The 18,264-nt window shown below is 36.0% G+C and overlaps 1 protein-coding gene across 2 annotated transcripts in view; it reads right to left on the bottom strand.

Annotated features, from left to right (window-relative positions):
- LOC123310112 (lachesin-like) overlaps positions 1 to 18,264 on the bottom strand; it is a 137,371-nt gene that overhangs the window by 90,740 nt on the left and 28,367 nt on the right. For both annotated transcript variants that reach the window (XM_044893501.1, XM_044893500.1), the window contains one exon: positions 11,516 to 11,590. In XM_044893501.1, coding sequence (XP_044749436.1) covers positions 11,516 to 11,570 — 55 coding nt within the window. In that variant the 5' untranslated portion in view covers positions 11,571 to 11,590. The remainder of the gene's footprint in view (positions 1 to 11,515; positions 11,591 to 18,264) is intronic.

Below are 18,264 nucleotides of genomic sequence, written 5' to 3'. Positions count from 1 at the left end.
AACCAATTCACACATTTTTAGAAATGTCTTGCTCGTCACTATGACATTTTGTCATTTGCTTGATTGTTGTTTCGCGAAACATATAGTGTACCTACATGTCCTTTATGTGGACGACAAAATGAGGAGGAGATATTAAGTTCAAAGCTGAGTGAGCATTAAAAGAGAAAGGAAACCAACGGAAAACCGTTGAAGAAGGCAACTCAGAAGCTGCTACCACCTGAGCTTTCTAATAATTGGAGATTCTGTGAGTTCCTTTAATTCTACACCTGGCGCATGAGAAGAGATGCCAAAACACATGTGGCGCCCGAGCAGGGACTTCTGCTTTGTACCGTTAGTAGTTTCCAATAGGTACCTTTCGAACATATCGTCTGACTATTGCGTTTTTTCGTCGAACCAATATGCTCCCACTTTGTTAAAGTGCTGACCGTATTTTCTTTGAAATATTTCTTGGATACGATGAATTTGCCTAAGAGTTGCTACACTAGACGACTATACATTGCGTTTCCTTTCCATATCTTTCGTATATGTGAGTCAAAAAATCTAAGGACAGAGAAGGAACGAACAAACTAGGGTTTCAAATCGTCTTAATAGATTATACGAGGATGTATTGATATCTAGTTAGCCTAGACCAGTTCCATGCATAAAAAAATATTGCGTTACCATAGCGAACAATAACTCATTAGAAGTGACAGTGTGAAGTTTGAGGTCAAAAAAGTAAACCAGAGTTACTCAATAAATTAAAAGAAAGAAGATGTCCACCGAAATTGTGAAAATCGAAAAATTCGAGTATTTAAAAGGGTTAAGAGGTAAGCAGATTTACGAAGATATGCTTAATACCCTTGATGATCAATGACCTTCATATGCGACCGTGAAAAATTTGACTGCAAGCTTCAAAAGAGGTAAATTTTCCATTGAAGATGATGACTGATCGGAAAGGCCAGTTTCTGTGTCAGTCCCCGAAAATATCGATGCAGTTCATGATATGATTTTATCAGACCGTCGAATTGGGCTAAAACGGATATCTGAAGAACTGAATATTTCATACGAACACGCGTTCATCATATAGTTTACGTCAATTTGGACATGAGAAAAATTGCTGCAAAATGGACCCCAAATGTTTGAACGTTGACCAAAAGCATGCAAGGGTAGAAGCATCGCGTTCGATCTGTGGTCGATTTGAAAACGATCTACACTTCTTAAACCGAATCGTTACTATGGATGGGACTCGGGTACATCTCAACGATCCAGATATAAAGCAACAATCGATGGAATGGCGACACTCTGTTTTTCCAAGACCTAAGAAGTTTCGTGTCCAAAAATCTGCTGGAAAAGTTCTTGCTTCAGTTTTTTTGGATCGCCAAGTAATCCTAATTGATTTTTCGGATAAGGGTAACAATAACCGGAGATTACTATTCGACATTACTACCACTCTACGGGAAAGAATTAAAGAGAAAGAGCAGGAAGCTATACAAAGGTGTTTTGTTTTTGCAGGACAACGCCCCTGCACAGAAATCTCATGTTGCCATGCAAAAAACTCGTGATTTAGGGTTTGAATTACTAGAACCCCCCCTTATTCACCAGATTTGGCTCCATCCGACTATCATCTCTTTACTCAACTGAAAAAAAGTTTAAAAGGTCGTAAATTTTCTTCCAACGAGGAGGTAATAAGAGCTGTGGAGGTCTGGTTTGCAGAGCAAGAAGAAACATTTTTTTTGAAAGGTCTAGAGACGTTGCAGGTTCGCTGTAATAAATGTATCCAATTAAGAGGAGAATATGTTGAGTAATAAATATTTGACATTGAAATGAGGGCATTTTGAATAGGACGTAATCAATTAAAATCCATTTTATGGAGTTGAATTTCTAGAATTGCATAGCAATCGAGAAAACTTTTTATTGAAAAGCAATGGCAGGCTGTTGTATTTCAGATTTCTGATCATAAAAATTTTAGTTATTATTGAGACACATTTTTGTTTCAAGGTTGACAGAGCTCTATCGCAATCGCCTCAAACGTTCGTTGAAAATATTCTGGATGCGACAATCTAAAATTCGTTATTCCTAGCGACTTTCCATCTGAACATTCAAGGAAAAAAGCCACCATTTTGCGAATTTTAATCGTTATCCGCATCTTCCATGAGCTCCCTGACAATCGCGAGAGCAACTGCAGAATAAAATTAAGATCTATCGGATATGACAGGCCAACGTCTCCCCGGGGCTAGAAAGGCCGGAAGCTCACATAATCTTTTCACAATGTCTTAAAATCGATGAGTAAAACGTGGAAACGAAAATTGAATAATGGTCGGGCCGCACTAACAAACGCTGAGTCAGAAGTGCCAAATGTCGCGGCGAGATAATCGTTGCTGACTGATGACTGCCAGTGCATTGATTTAAGCCATTATCCATTAGCGGAGCCGTCAGAAAGACCATCGTAAACGTCCGTCATTCCGGGAAGTAGAGCTTGTACATTCGGCTCTTACCCGCAGCCATTTCAGCGATCCTTTTGAACTCCTTATTACTCGTGGACTGGCTGGCGGGCCGGATTATTCCGGGCTGAATTATTAATGCTTAATATGGGGCGGGCGCCCTGAGTGTCGGCGTGAGAGACGAATTCTCAAATATTGTATTTAATGACCTGTCGTGGTTCACGCTTTAGAGACTATTATGGCAGGAGAAAAAAACACTTTGAAATGTATTCTTGATTCTGATAAATAAACAGTGGGATAGAAGGGAGTTTTGCCCTTTTGAGGCGATAATGGTAGAATTTTTGGTACAATACAGACGTCAAGATTACAAAGGAGCTGTGAAAATATGCCTTCAATGAAATTGAGGTTTTCTTTCGAGTAACTGCGAACTGTTACGTTGTCGATTGACATAGAAAACAGTTGTTGACTTTTGATTACGGGGATATATTGAAAAATTCCTAACCTACTATAAAATCAAACAAAATTTCAATGTAAAATATTCTATTGCTCAACATATACTCCTCTTAATTGGATACATTTGTTACAGCGAACCTGAAACGTCTCTAAACCTTTCAAAAAAAATGTATCTTCTTGCTCTGCGAACTAGACCTCCACAGCTTTTATTATATCCTCGATGAAAGAAAATTTCCGACCTTTTAAACATTTTTTCAGGTGAGGAAAGAAATGGTAGTCGGATGGAGCCAAATCTGGTGAATAAGGGGGTGTTCTAGTAATGCAAACCCTAAATCACGAGTTTTTTGCATGGCAACATGAGATTTGTGTGTAGGGGCGTTGTCCTGCAAACACAAAACATCTTTGGATAGCTTTCCGCGTCTTTTCTCTGTGATTTTTTCCCGTAGAGTGTTCAGTAATATCGAATAGTAATCTACAGTTATTGTTCTACCCTTATCCAAAGAATCAATCATGATTACTCCATGGCAACCCCAAAAATCTGAAGCAAGTTTTTCAGCAGATTTTTGGACACGAAACTTCTTAGGTCTTGGAGAACCAGAGTGTCGCTATTCCATCGATTGTTGCTAACAATTCAGTTAAAGAAGTCTACATTACTTTCAAATCGAGCAGATCGAACGCGATGCTTCTACCTTTGTACGCTTTTCATCAACATTCAATTTGGGGATCCATTTTGCAGCCATTTTTCTCACGTTCAAATTGACGTGAACTTTATGATGAACGCGTTCGTATGACATATTCAGTGCTTCAGATATCCGTTTTAGCCCAATTCGGAGGTATGATAAAATCATGTCATGAACTGCATCGACATTTTCGGGGACTGACACAGAAACTGGCCTTCCCGATCGGTCATCATCTTCAATGAAAAATTTACCTCTTTTGAAGCTTGCAGTCCAATTTTTCACGGTCGCATACGAAGGACATTGATCACCAAGGGTATTAAGCATATCTCGTAAATCTGCTTACCTCTTAACCCTTTTAAATACAAGTACTTGGTAAAGACGTATGATGGCTCGATACTCCAATTTTTCGATTTTCACAATTTCGGTGGACATCTTCTTTCTTTTAATTTATTGATTAAATCTGGTTTTCTTTTTTGACCTCAATCTTCACACTGACACTTTTAATGAGTTATTGTTCGATGCTATGCTAACGAAATTTTTTTTATGAATGGAACTGGTCTAGGCTGACTAGATATCAATACATCCTCGTATAATCTATTAAGACGACTTGAAACCTTAGATGTTCGTTTCTTCTCCGTCCTTAAACTCATCGTATCCAAGAAATATTCACAATTTGCTCAAATAATATACGGTCTGCAATTTAACAAAGTTGGAGCATATTGGTTCAACGAAAAAATGGAATATTCAGACGGTAAGTTCGAAAAGTATTGGAAACTACTAACGGTACAAAGCAGAAGTCCCTGCTTGAGCGCCACTTGTGTTGTGGCATCTCCACTTATGCGCCAAAGGTTTTATCAGTAGAATTAAAGGTATAAGCATAAAGTATCCTACAGAATCTCCAATTATTAGGAAGCTCAGGTGGTAGCATTTTCTGAGTTGCCTTCTTCAACGTTATTTCCGTGGTTTTCTTTTTTCTGCAAATATGAAAACAGTAGTAATTGACAGGAACTCATTGCCTACTGGCAAAAAAATGGTTCAAAATATAATAATCTGGGATTGATATGAGCTAATATCGCTATCCTTAATCACAAAGTGCCCTGTTATTGAACAAAATAGTTCGAAAATCGGCAATTTTAGATATTTTCATGAAATTTCAATTATTTTGAAAACGGTACAATTTCGATGGAAACTAACGTTGTTGTCATTCGATAGTATTTGGTCTACTTTATCGTGGTGTGACGTTTGATTCACTAGTTTTGGGGCACCCTGTATATTGAATTCCAGAGGTCAACGTCAATGCGTTGGAAATGGCGTAACTTTCCTAAAGGTGAACTGTGGATAAGTCCATGCGACGTACATAAATATGTGGCTTGTATCCCAGTAGAGATAAGGCCTGTGCAAATATTTAGCAGCTCATTTCGTCATATATAAAAGCTGATTGATGAACATATAGGCATATGGAACTTTCGCTTATTTATGGAGGTCCATTCGGACATTATTAATAGCCATGATTCCAGGATTAAACAGACTAGATAATATGGGATTGCGTATGGTCCTGCCAATAAACTTCGTGGGAAGATATTTCGTATTTCACATGGGATGAAAGTGAACGTTGGACATATAAATGACCTGATTAAGATGCAATCTAGCAGTATAATAACAAAATAAATAAGATAGTGAGGAATAGAATTTTGCTCGTGCTTTCTGCCATATTTTATAGAACCCTTCGATCGGAATACTTATGAGGCTCAGTCTGAAAAGAGTTTTCAAAGTACCATGCCTTCAGCTAGCAACTAGCAACAAAGAGAAACTCCACATCCCTTTCCATCATCAAAAATTCTCCCAACAAGACGTATAGTTCTAGGGTCCAGAGATTCATAATAGCATACCGAATTAGTTTAGTATATTATATCATAATGAATATTGAAGTTAACGATTTTCGTGAAGAGTCTATTATTTTCGAATACATTATATAATCATTCCTTCTTCGATACAGTTTTTAATCATTTTTACCTAATACTACAAAATGAAGAAGAATATAAAAGAATATATTAGCCGGAAATTACCTACATCTATCAGATCAAGCTCATTTTCTAATTTTCTTGATACCCCTATTAGGATAGGTCGAGATATTGTATTGAATTCTATTATAAGTCAAAACATTACTTAATTGGTTTATTGTGAGTCGAATATAGACAAAATACAAACAATTCTACTCCTCAGTTCATGGAGTTGCTCGAATACTTCATAGAGGGAATTTCAATATTTAGAAACATAACTTCTATAGGATCCCATTCAGAGCGTTCCATCTTTAGGTAAACATCAACAATAATTGGTGAAATTATTCATGAATATTCCTCCTAATGGACCATTTCAACTGATCATAATTCCTTAGTATTACTAATTGTTATTATATGGGGGATGGCTATTTATATGTATCATCGAGGAAGGTAGTTACGGAGGCATCGGATGTTTAGAAGCTTCCTGTTAATATTGGATTACTACTATTGAGTATTGATGATATACATTCACTTTTATTTTAGCACTCAGTTGGCCATGGAAATTTGACACATTTCACTCTCTATAGTACGAAAATGTGGGGTTATGAAGCTTGTCAAAACATTTTTGGGTTTTAAATCAACGTTATGTTGCCGTTCTACGTAAAAGTTTCTGTTGTTTCGTATTTTATCACTATGTCGAATCTCTTCGGAAAATATGTGACGAACATAATTGAAGTTTATATAAACTGATTGAAGGCATACCAAATCCAGATATTTGTATGGAAAATACAAGAGATCAGTATAATATCATAATATGCACTAGCTTGTGGTTAATGTTCGTTATCTTCTTTGGCTAAAGTTTGAATACGTTACATCAGTTGAAGATTTCAAAAATATTAGCCCGAAGATGAAATGCATATGATGCAGTGGTTGGCAATGGGCATCTCTCGAAGAAATTAACAGATAATTACAAGAATGTTAAATACTTCAACAAAAATCATCTTGCGGCAATATAAGTGGAAGGAATTAAAGGAAGTTTCAAGTTAAGATGAACTTCAACTTTGAACAAAAATTTCACATGAATAAACAATTAACAGGACAACTGGCGCGTATTTGTGACTGTTCATCTTAATACATTAATATAATAAAAATAATTAGGTAATTATTGGTACCTTAAGACATTTACAATGTATAGGACAAGTCAAATGAAAAATAGAAAAATCAATTTTCGGGAACTTATTCTACGATGACATTCATCGAAAATCCTGTAGTATTTTTTCGCAATAATTCACCCAAAATTCAAATTCTCAAATGCCACCACGTTTTTGCGTCTCCCAATAGAAGGAAATTCTTTGTCATCCTCTTCATTCACAATCTTTCTGATTGTGGAAATATTCAGCTGAAATATGAGTCGTTTAGATTCAGATGAAACAATATATGAATTCTCTTACATTGAATATTTTCGCTACCCTCTGACGTATTGTGGATTTCAGAATATCAGGGTATAACTATTTGAATGAGCGGACCTGAATTCTAAATAGCACTTCCTGAAACCCTGTCTCTTTTTTCAATCACTTTCGGCATTTTCGTAATAAAAATTGATATTAGTTGTGGCAACGGCGTTATGACAATAACGACATTTCATGAGTGGCAATCTTACTCCGTTCTAGTTACAAAAACTTGAGAAAATTATTTCATGGCCAACCGACTGCTAAAATAAATTTGAATGGAGTATATGTATATTCATTGTTAGTACTAAATATGCTCCTTCTTTTACGTCTAGAAATAAACAACTCTTTTTTCATCTCCGTTTGAGGATAATTATTATATCGTATCTATGAAACGCATAAGTTATATATTCTGCAAAAAATTATTATCTTCTGCATGAGTAATTCATCACAAACGATTTGCGAATGGATGTGCAAATACATGTACCTATCCTTTTTATATAGATTTTATATAAATTGGAATGAATGGAATACAAATAGACAGTTTTTCTAGTAACATGGTTATCCTTCTAGAAAAAGAATATTTTTCATATAAACGATGAATTCTTCTTCGATTCCACACATGCATTAATTTTATCCGATTTCCGTTATCATATGGTTACGTAATTTATGGCTTCCACTTCTTTGATCAATTATAATAAATCAGTATTTAACCCTCCGAATCGACAACCGATGGCATTGTCCTCACTTCGTCTGACCTTTTCTAGCTTTTTCTCCGCATGTCTTCAAGACGTTGAATAGAATATATTTCCTTTACTGAAGGATTCATTCAAAAAATAGCAATTATTACTTTCATTGGGAGACCTAGAGTTATTTTTCTATACGTCAACGCAAATTTCATTCCATTTTGAACAATTTCTCATTTGTTTCCTTGAATCATTTCATTTTAATTCCAGTTTTTCAACCAGAAAAAAATATATGTAGGATTTCTTATCTTGTTAGCATATACAAGGTGAGTCTATGACTCATACAAATATTTCAACAGTAGATTCTTGAAGTTAAAAGAAACACTTTTTTCCTATACCATTTTTCCCAATTCGGCCCTGATAACGAGATAAAGCCATTTTAAGTTTTCATAATGAGCTGTGCCACCCCTGGAAAAACAAAACTACCTTCAGAATAACTAGCTAAATCTCTGTGACACTACATCTTTGTCAATCGTTTAAACCATAGATTAAATTAATCTATGGTTTAAACAGAGTACCAGATTTTTCAAATTTGACAGATACTTTTTAATTTTAATTTTTCAACAACAAATTACTCGAAAACGGCGCATTTTACGATAAAATATGGAGAATATTTTCATTTCACAAAACATTCAAATATTCATTAGATAGCGTTCAACTTAGTTTCAAGAGTTGAGTTTTTTGAATTTTTGGTATTATTATGGTCCGTAATGGTCATAATGAGAAAACTGGAAGACGTAGGTGATATCTTGTGTTCGAAGAAGATTAATCAAATAAATGAAAAACTATATATTGCCATATTCATTTCATACGATGATACCGTTTGTGAGATAGAACTGAAAATAACATTTTTTTTATGGTTTTTCAACAGCCTGTATCTTTAGAATCGAGTCGATTCGGAAAAAATTGTAGAGGAAAAAAGTGTTTCTGTTGACTTCAAGAATCTAGTGTTAAAATATTCGTACGAATCAAAGACTCATCCTATATAGGGTTTGATATCGTATTAAGATGAATCAGGCCTATACAGGGTTTTCTGAAGTGAGGGTTGTATGTACAGGGTGGGCAAAATTCGAGTTCTATACTGAGGGGATCTGGAGAACTATAGCAGCTAGAAGAAAACGGATGACACATTATCGAGCTCTCTTTTCATGACTATGTAATCCAAATCTGAAAACAGAATTTTTGGATTTCGAGTTATAAACAAAAATTGAGATTTTGACGATACCGAAAAGTTCCCATAAATTTTTTGTCTTTGAATTTACAGATCTGAAACTTAAACCTTCTTAGGCACTTTCAAACGTAGAATCTACTGACAAAAGATTTTTTTCCAATTCAAAAATAACAAATGCAATAAGAGTTTGCATTTAAAAAAATGAAAGTTCGCCTAATGATTCGAAATGAAAAAATATTTTGAGATCATCAGTGGATTCTACGTGAAAAAGTGCCTGTAGAAGGTTCAAGTTTCAGATTTGTAACTTCAAAGACAAAAAAGTTATGAGAACTTTACGAAATTGTCAAACTCAAAAACGTGGGAGGCTGCGTTTTTCACCATTCTTCGTTTCTCTGAAAATGAGCTCTTCTAGCTGCTATAGTTCTTGAGATCCTCTCAGTAGACAACGAATTTTGTCCATCCTGTATATACAGGCTGTCAAAAAAAACAAAGTTTCAATATTTTGGAAGCTGATTGAAGACCTCAAAATAAGTGAATAAGTGAAAAATTTTATATGAACATGGATCCGCAATCTTTTTATTTTAATTAACAATTAAAATGTGTTTCAGTCGGTTCATTAAAAAAAAAAAAACAACGGCTGGCATCAAACATTTGTTTATCATAAGACACTAACGTACTTTTAATGAGTGTTTTGCATCCTATTCGAATGCAATACATTCAGGATTGTGTTTCAATTAATTTAAACTGAGTATGCTAAATGTTATTGTGAGAAAAAGCACGTGTTTCGGTTCCTGATTTTATATAAAAATGATGTAGTTACCGTTTAATTTCAGTTTTGTTTCGGAAACATTGTAGGCAACCTAAATACGCCAGTTCCAAAAGCACATCATATTTAAAAACAGGATCACGATTGCGGATAACATAATTTCATTCCATATTACTGCAGCTGAAAGTATTCCATAGGATGAAATGAGTTGGTTCGTTAGGAGCTTTACATGAAACTATTTATGGAAGTTGAACATATATAATTTGTAATTTCATTTATCAGCAATCAACAAGGTTTTTCTTCGCCAAAAACGAATTTCGCTGAATTATATTTCTGGAGCATATGTGCAGAACTGAATTCAGTAATTACTCAGCTTTGTTCGATAGTTGAATACATCGGAACAGGGAAATAATTGGATTTTTGTGCCTATATTTCGCGAATGGTGTAGGTGCGCTTTTGTGTACGCGAATGGCCAAACTTCAACAATGCGTTGATGGATTGTCAGTGATTCTGAGAAAATGCGGAAATGGTCTAACAGAATTTCATCTTTCCACAGCTGAATACTTTAGTACCATTCTTCATTTTTCGGAAGTTGGTCTTGCCACGAAGATGCAGTGTGTCAATTTGAAAATGTACCACCTTAAACAACTTGGCCCCCATGCAAATCAGCAAAAATGCAAAAAGAGGTGAACTTTGGTTTATTGGGGGACATTTTATACTGTTGTTTAATCTATCTATATCAATCAATCTATATCAACCCTGTGGTCGTGATGACAAAAGCCCCTAAAATATTAAATGAGAAGGGAGGTTGAGTGACACCTTGTTTTAAAGGTAACTAGATAGCCTTCCGAAGAATAAAATAAGTGTATATTAGCTTGCTCATTGAAAAACACCCAACCGGTTATATTTACATACTTGAATCTGCTCGAAGAAATAATAGATCGTTAAAAACAGCATGCTTAGAGAATCAATTTGATGAGGAAAGATAGAAGACTTCATGCATTCACTTCCAACTACATGGAGTTAAATTTCGTTACTTTCATTCAGTGAGGAATTGATGATTTGCAAGAGCAATGGATTCGTAGAAGAGGGCCAATTGAATGGCCACCACGCTCTTCAGACTTGACATCTTTAGAGTTTTTCCATTGATGACATTCAAAGTCGAATGGTGAATGTTATTTTTTCATTGAATAAGATGAGCAAAACTGCAAAATAAAATCTTTCTTTCATGAAATGGTCACATGCTCACCTTTTTTGTAAAATAAAAGCACGGGAGGTGAAAAGTTCTTTCAATTACTCAGTTGTTGATTAGGCTTCAAATATTTCATATATGCTGCGTATACAAAAAGAATTTCATTGTAAATGGGCCATTTGAAGCAAAGTTTAACATCAAAGTTTGAATCTCATTAGAAGGTACAATCAAACAATGTTGTGAATTAGTTTAAAAACAAATATTTTTAAATTACTTTTAACCTGTTTGTTTTTTGTCCAATTGTTGCCCCTCTGCAGAAAGGTTACTGATATTTCATGTCGCATCAAAACTATATCACCATGCAAGTCCACTGTCTTGCCCATAGTTTCACTCACAATCTCTCTAAACAGATTTTCTCAATTAATTCTGGGAGGAAATGTCTTGCAAAGTTTCACAGCCGGGCATTATTCGATAAGACAGTTGTATAATAAACTTTAAGCTATGTTATCTGGGACAGTGTAACATAAATATCAATTTTCCAGAGCTGGTTTCAAGAATTTATGGACCATATCTAGTTTGATATGCTTACATATTTCGTATTCAAATTGTGGGAGTTGCAAAATTAATTGCCACACTTACCTGAAACTATCAACGCTAGAACCAACACCTTGAGGAGGCGACCAGCATGTAACATATTCCCATGAATGGTAGGCTCTGTAAAAAAAGACCAATGATAAAAAGAATTCTTCTAATTAACAATGTAACGCATTATATTAATATCCCCCTCATTTAAGGAACATTTTAAGTGGAAATTCGATGTTCGAAACCAACTCCTTTCCAAAGCATCTCATATTTCTTCAACCCATTTTGTTCTGGGCAAAGATTATAGAGTAGAAAGATAGGAAACGAAGCGACTAAAGTGATGAGAGCGCCATCTGTGTTTCAAATGTGTTTTCACGAGCCTAAGACTGGTGCAAATATCAATTCGAGGGCAATTCGCAGCAACGTAAGAAATATTGTCAGATTTCAGATGGCAATTTTCCAATTTTGATCAACGAGGTTTTGAATGTTTCGATTCTCGTACCGCCTTTTGTTTATCTAGCTCGTTTTAGTTGCTGATAATTATTTCTTAACTTTTAAAGTAATCAAGGAAAACTTGAAATGTATGGGCAATTCAGAACTCCCTGATTTGAGACCTCCAGAAACTACAGAAGGAAAGTGAAATTCGATGTTCAATGATTGATAATTTTATCTCATGGCTACGTCTCTTACCTCAGAGCTAGATTCTGTAGGCTAAGGATTCCCAACTAAGTATCACCCAGCAAAGTTTAACTTTCAATTGAAAATGAATTTGAATGTAATTCTTATATAAAAGATTGTCTATTTGCTGTTGTTGGAGACCAGTCTATTAAATAATCCATTCAATGTATAAAAACTCTCTTGGATCTATTGCCTATCTGAAAATGAATGTTTTCACAGCTTCTCACCACATATATACACCGATACTGACCTACCATATAAAGATGTGCCCATTATTTGCGAACGCAATCATCAATGAGTACCTCAGAGGATAATGAAAACTAGTTTATGTAGCAATTAAAGCTTTTCCAGTTCGTAATGAAGAGCTTTCTGTCGAATTAACAGTTGGAATTTATCGAGCTGTGAAGCCATGTTAACCATGGAAAAACTAGGGGCTAATTTAGGCACTTTTAACATTTGATAACAAATGTTATTGGTTCAGTATCAACGAATTAGGTCTAAATCAGAATTTAAAATTGTTTTCTGATTTTGTAAGTGAGCGGTTGCTCAAAAACTCTGAAGCATTTGACGAAATAAATAGGGATAGATGAACGAATTTATTGACAATTTGGGACATTTCATATAATATGAACTGAAATGATCGTTGCGCCTGGATTAGAAAATGTTTCAAATGAAAGTTTATCAGTTTTCAGGGAGACAACACTCCTTGGAGAGAGAGAGAGAAAGAGAGAGAGAGAGAGAGAGAGAGAGGTTTCACGATAATTTCAGGTCAAGTAGATTTTTTGAATGGGGAATATAGATACATTTATCTTTTCAAAATTTTATTCTTCGTGTAAACTTTTGTCTCTTTCATTTTTGCCATAAATTGGAATCAATGTGAAGATCTGAACAGTTTTATGCCAAAAATGGTACTTATGAAGATCTTCTACACACAAACCACTAGTCACATTTGAAAAAGAGAAGTGAGTATTCATCAGGAATAAGAGACAACATAAAGCAAAAATGAATTTAATTTAAAGTAATATCAACTAATTGAATGTTCAAAAGTTTTTCCATGATTAGGAATGCACAGTTCTATCCTCTATTCAAAGCTTCGGACTGTTCATAAAAACTGAATTCATGATTTGTTCTATCATATCTTCTATAGTTGTAGGTGCTTCTACATTAACAATTTCTCGTACATATCTCCACGGAAGGCTTGTTAAATCTGATGATCGAGGGTCATTGAACATGATTATAACGTCCTGCCACCTACTGCTAACATCTTATGAGCGTTTCATGATGCAAGAAAGAAACAAATTTTTCTTAGTTTTTCAAGAAGATTAATATTCTGCAAAGAAAAATGTATATTCCCAATTGAAAAACCTACTTAAACTTTAAACTCAGATTGAATGTGTGTATTCGATATGTCCCCATGAAGAAACTTTCATTTGAGATATTATTTGAGCCAGAGGCACTTCTCAAGCAATTATTTCAGTGAATGGGTCACCTATAAGGAGAAATTCAATTGTCAGTGCATTTATCAATATTTCAATTCAATTCTTTGCTAGTATTTCGGCTTCATTCCGAACAAATTTCGATGACCAACTTCCTCAGAAAAAGTAGATTCCATCCATCAGAAACAAAACGTTGAAAGTCAAGATTCCTCGTTCCACCTTCGTGAACTTTCCTTTTTTGTTAATTATTCAGGAGAGTCTGAAACACAACCGTCTTCCAACTATTCTACGATCTGACATGTGCTATTAATATCTCACAAACAACACGCTCTCAAAAATGTTGCCTTCCAAATTTTTCTTTATATAGGAGTACTGCGGAGCGAGCATTCTCATCTGGATTCGCACCAAATTGAATTCAGTAAATACTCATGAGAAACGGGGTCTGCTGTTTTAATATTGTACGGAATTAACTCACAAGTACTTTAATATCGAATTAAATCTTGAATGAGAATTTCAATGAATTATTCTTTTCGTTTCTACTCCGTGTAGTGGAATGGAAACGTGACATAAGAATTTCGAACGTGAGGAGTGGATAATTGAATCGACTGGAAGCGAAAGAATCCATTTTACTCGGTTTCGATAGAATAGATATAACTTATGCTTTTTCTACAAGCTTCTACTTGAACTTTTTGTTCCAGCCTGAAACGTTGCCAGAAGATGGTGGAAATTTCGGAAATTTACAAAGTGTTTCATAAATGAATGCTGATCCAATGATGCCTAGTACGAACACTTTCAAGATTACAGATAATCATTTCATCGCATTCTGACCACTAGTTCAGAGGTAACAATGAATTCAGATTTGTATTGTTCAAAAGAATGAACGTTAATACATACATGCATATTTATACTTTCTAATGAGAGGAATTACGGGTGTTGACTAAACATTGTTTATTGTAGAAGATAAGCTTTATGGGAACTATGAAACATAAAATTCAATTATTTCTGGTATGCTGAATTCTAACGACATCGTACGAAAAACATGAAAAACGTCCACAAAATAGTTTTAGGAGACCGTTACATGAAGTCGTGTGAGATAGCGGAAAGCAGTGTCTTCACTATTTTACATTTAGGCGAGCGCAAGTCAGGGGCGGCTCCAGTATAAGGGGATGATGCACATCAAAAAGAAAAATCATTAATCAATAATGGATATAAAAGAGCACAAAGAAAATAACGAGACCAGCACCGATACATCCACACGGTGATACACCCAGAGAAATCAAAGATCTCATCAGGGAAAATCGGAGACTATGAAAAACATACAGGCTCAACAAAACAGATATAAATAAGAGAAATTTAAACCGACACAGCCAAGTTCTAAAAAATGCCCTGAAGGACATGAGAACAAATGGATGGAACAAAAGAGTTCAAGAACTAAATACTTTCGATCATTCTGCATGGAAAATGCAAAAATGTCTGAGAAGAGAAAAGACTAAAATACCACCTCTCCACGGAGAAAGAGGAATGGCATATACGAAGAGAATACGAGAATAAATTACAGACCTGATGACGATAATGATGATCTGGAAGAACTAGTTAAGAACAACGAACAAGAAATGGACGAACCATCGGTAGACGACAAAATAGAAAAACCAACCTCTCCATTTGAAATAAAAGAGATAATCAGAAGCTTGAAAAATAGAAAAGCTCCCGGAAGTGATAAAATCACGAATGCTATGTTGAAGAAATTACCTAGAAAAGGTATAGCTACTCTCACAAATATTGCAAACGGTATAATGAGGACTGAACACTATCCGAAAAAGTGGAAAACTGCAGAAGTCATAGTGTTCAACAAACCAGGCAAAGATAAAAAATTTCCCCAAAACTACAGGCCGATAAGTTGTCCGCCCTAGAAAAAGTAGTAGAAAGAGTAATCGCCAGGAGACTTACTGAAGAAACTGAAAATCTGAATTTCATTCCAGCAGAGCAAATCGGATTCAGAAGAGATCACTCAACAGAACAGCAATTACTGAGACATACATAACAGAAGGATTTGAAAATAAACAAGCAACAGGTCTTGTTCTACTAGATGTCGCCAGAGCATTCGACAGAGTATGGCATGAAGGATTGATTTACAAAATGAGATATGCTGGATATTCAATCAAATTGTGCAAGTTGATTAGGAATTATTTGAGGAACAGAAGATTCTACGTGAAAGTGGAAGGAGAAAACTCCACAACCAGATATATGGAAGCAGGGGTGACTCAAGGGTCAGTACTTGGGCCGTTACTGTATAACATATATATAAACGATATACCAAAATCCCCAAGGACTATGCTGACACTATATGCCGACGACACTGGAATCGCAATACGACATCGCAAGCCAGAAATCATAGAAGGAAAATTACAAGAAGCTATAGATGAAATAAATGACTGGTGTATTAAATGGAAAATAAAGCTCAACGGACAAAAGAGCCAAGCGATATTACTGCAGAAGAGGAAACTGAGAACTACAACAAATGTAGTGGTAGATGGAGAAGAAATCGAGTGGAAAAACGAAGCGAAATATTTAGGTATCACCCTAGACAAAGGTCTAACTTGGAGAAGCATATCAAACAAGAACGAGAACGTTCCACCGAAGAAGAGCAGATGCCGACCAAGGCATCCTCATGGCAGCTCCTTCTCCGATGGTGAACCGATTTGAATATAGATGGACCGAAATTGATGTCTTCGTCTGTGTTTCGATGTTGTTTCATACTGGATAGCACTCGAGTACTACTCGATAATACTCAGAAGCGACTACCAGTATTTAATTGAGGTCCATCATTTCAAAGCGTTTTTCTATCGGAGGTGGAGCTGTGTGGCTCTGAAGAGATCAAATGAGACCAAAACATGGTCGGCATCTATTTCTTCGTGACATTTGTTCATATTCATATCGGCGGATGGATCTGAATTAATTAATTGTATACATTGCCTCCCAGTTGATCATTCCTGCGTTTCAATAAACATTTCGGAATGATCCATCTCAGGAAGATTTCACCATAGTGTATCTCTTTCGGGTTTTTCCTCCTCCTGAAACCCTTTTCCGTGGATATATTTTATCTATTTCACAGGAAGGTTTTGGGCCAATGGAAGGAGCTTATGCTCTTTATTTTACTCCACCAGAAACACATTTTAGCCCACTCCGGAGTACAAGGCGGACTTGCATTAGGGAAAATCAAAATTGCAGCAATCAATGCTTTGGTTACAATTTTATTTTTATTATGCTTATTCTACTGGCGTAAAGGACTGTTTTCCGAGTGGTTTATTCACGTTTATCTTTCATACATTGGGAACTTATAGGCAGAAGAGGAAATCCTAAGTAAATAGTTGATGTCTTCTATGAGGTGCCCCTTGTTGCCTAGCTTGCACGGCCCGAGTTGGTCGACCAGGATTTCCGAACAGCTACCTTTAGTTAGTTAGTTTAGGAACCTAAATCTCGTATAAAAGGGCCATATGCAGCCAAAGGTGCATCTCTCAAAACGTGGATTGTAATTTTTCTTGGGAAACACCGTTTATGCCATACCTACCTCCATTCGAAGAGGCAGAGCTTCAAACTCTTGCAGAAGGCTTGTAAGTTTTCTGCAAAAATTCATCTATGGAAGTTAGTTCCTCTTTGATATGTTAGTATTTTGGCAATGAAAATTCTGTGAACGAAAACGACTTCCTACCGAACACAGAAACTCGTGCGTAAATCGTGGCAGGCGTCATAGAGAACGATAATCCCGAAATTAAACCATAGTGGCGGAAGCGTCTTTCGCATTTCGGTGGCCGTTTAGTTCGAAAAACCTAATTTGTTGGTCATTGAACAAAAATGATACCGACATAATTTCGGCGTATCTTGTTAGAGGGAGAGTGGCACGGGTAGCCGCTAACGACAATCCGCGATGCGGCCGTTTGCTATTAGCCGAGATGCATGGATAATTTATATCTGAGGAGCAATGAAGTAAGAACGATGGCCGGCTACTGAGCAGGGCGGCAACAGTCTGCGATGCCAACCTAATGAGATTTTCGCTCTCAAAATTGCACCAGCTGCCTGTTTCCCATTCCGGCGGCCCTCGAAATTCGCCATCGCGTTGTTATTGTACGCGAACATGGCAATCGAAATCTGAATAAGAAAATTTCACGGTCTCCGTAGTTGCGGTACCGACCGAGCAGATAACGGTTACCTACTGAGTCGTTTTGTCGCTGCCGATGATTTATGGGCAGACGCCGCGATTATTTTTCCCTTTTCTATTTCCCTTTTCATGACGCAAGTGTGTTCGTTCGTTGAAGACTCGACGGAAGAAATGACGTGAGCTGTGTTTGTAACATCTACATTGGTCATAATTTAACTGTAATAAGCTGCCATTGTGGCCACTCTAGGCAATAACTGTGTTCTCAATCAATATGTCCATCGTGGCAAGGCTTTTCAATAGTATTCATACTTTACTTTCAAATGAATTGATCGTGTATACTGCTGTATTTCGTTTGAAATTTGTAGAATTATTTAAGATTATTATTATTTATACGCCATCCGTATAAGGCGTAAAGGGCGACACCACAATGTGGGGTGTTGCCGGCGTTAGGAAAAGTAGTAGAAAGAATTATAGCTACGAGGCTATATGAGGAAATAGAAAATCTGATACGAATACCCCCAGAACAGTTCGGATTC

The sequence above is a fragment of the Coccinella septempunctata genome, chromosome 3 (assembly GCF_907165205.1).
Source record: "Coccinella septempunctata chromosome 3, icCocSept1.1, whole genome shotgun sequence".
Taxonomy (NCBI): Eukaryota; Metazoa; Arthropoda; class Insecta; order Coleoptera; family Coccinellidae; genus Coccinella; species Coccinella septempunctata.
Note: the sequence above shows the minus strand (reverse complement) of the source record. Positions and strands in the feature narration are given on the sequence as shown.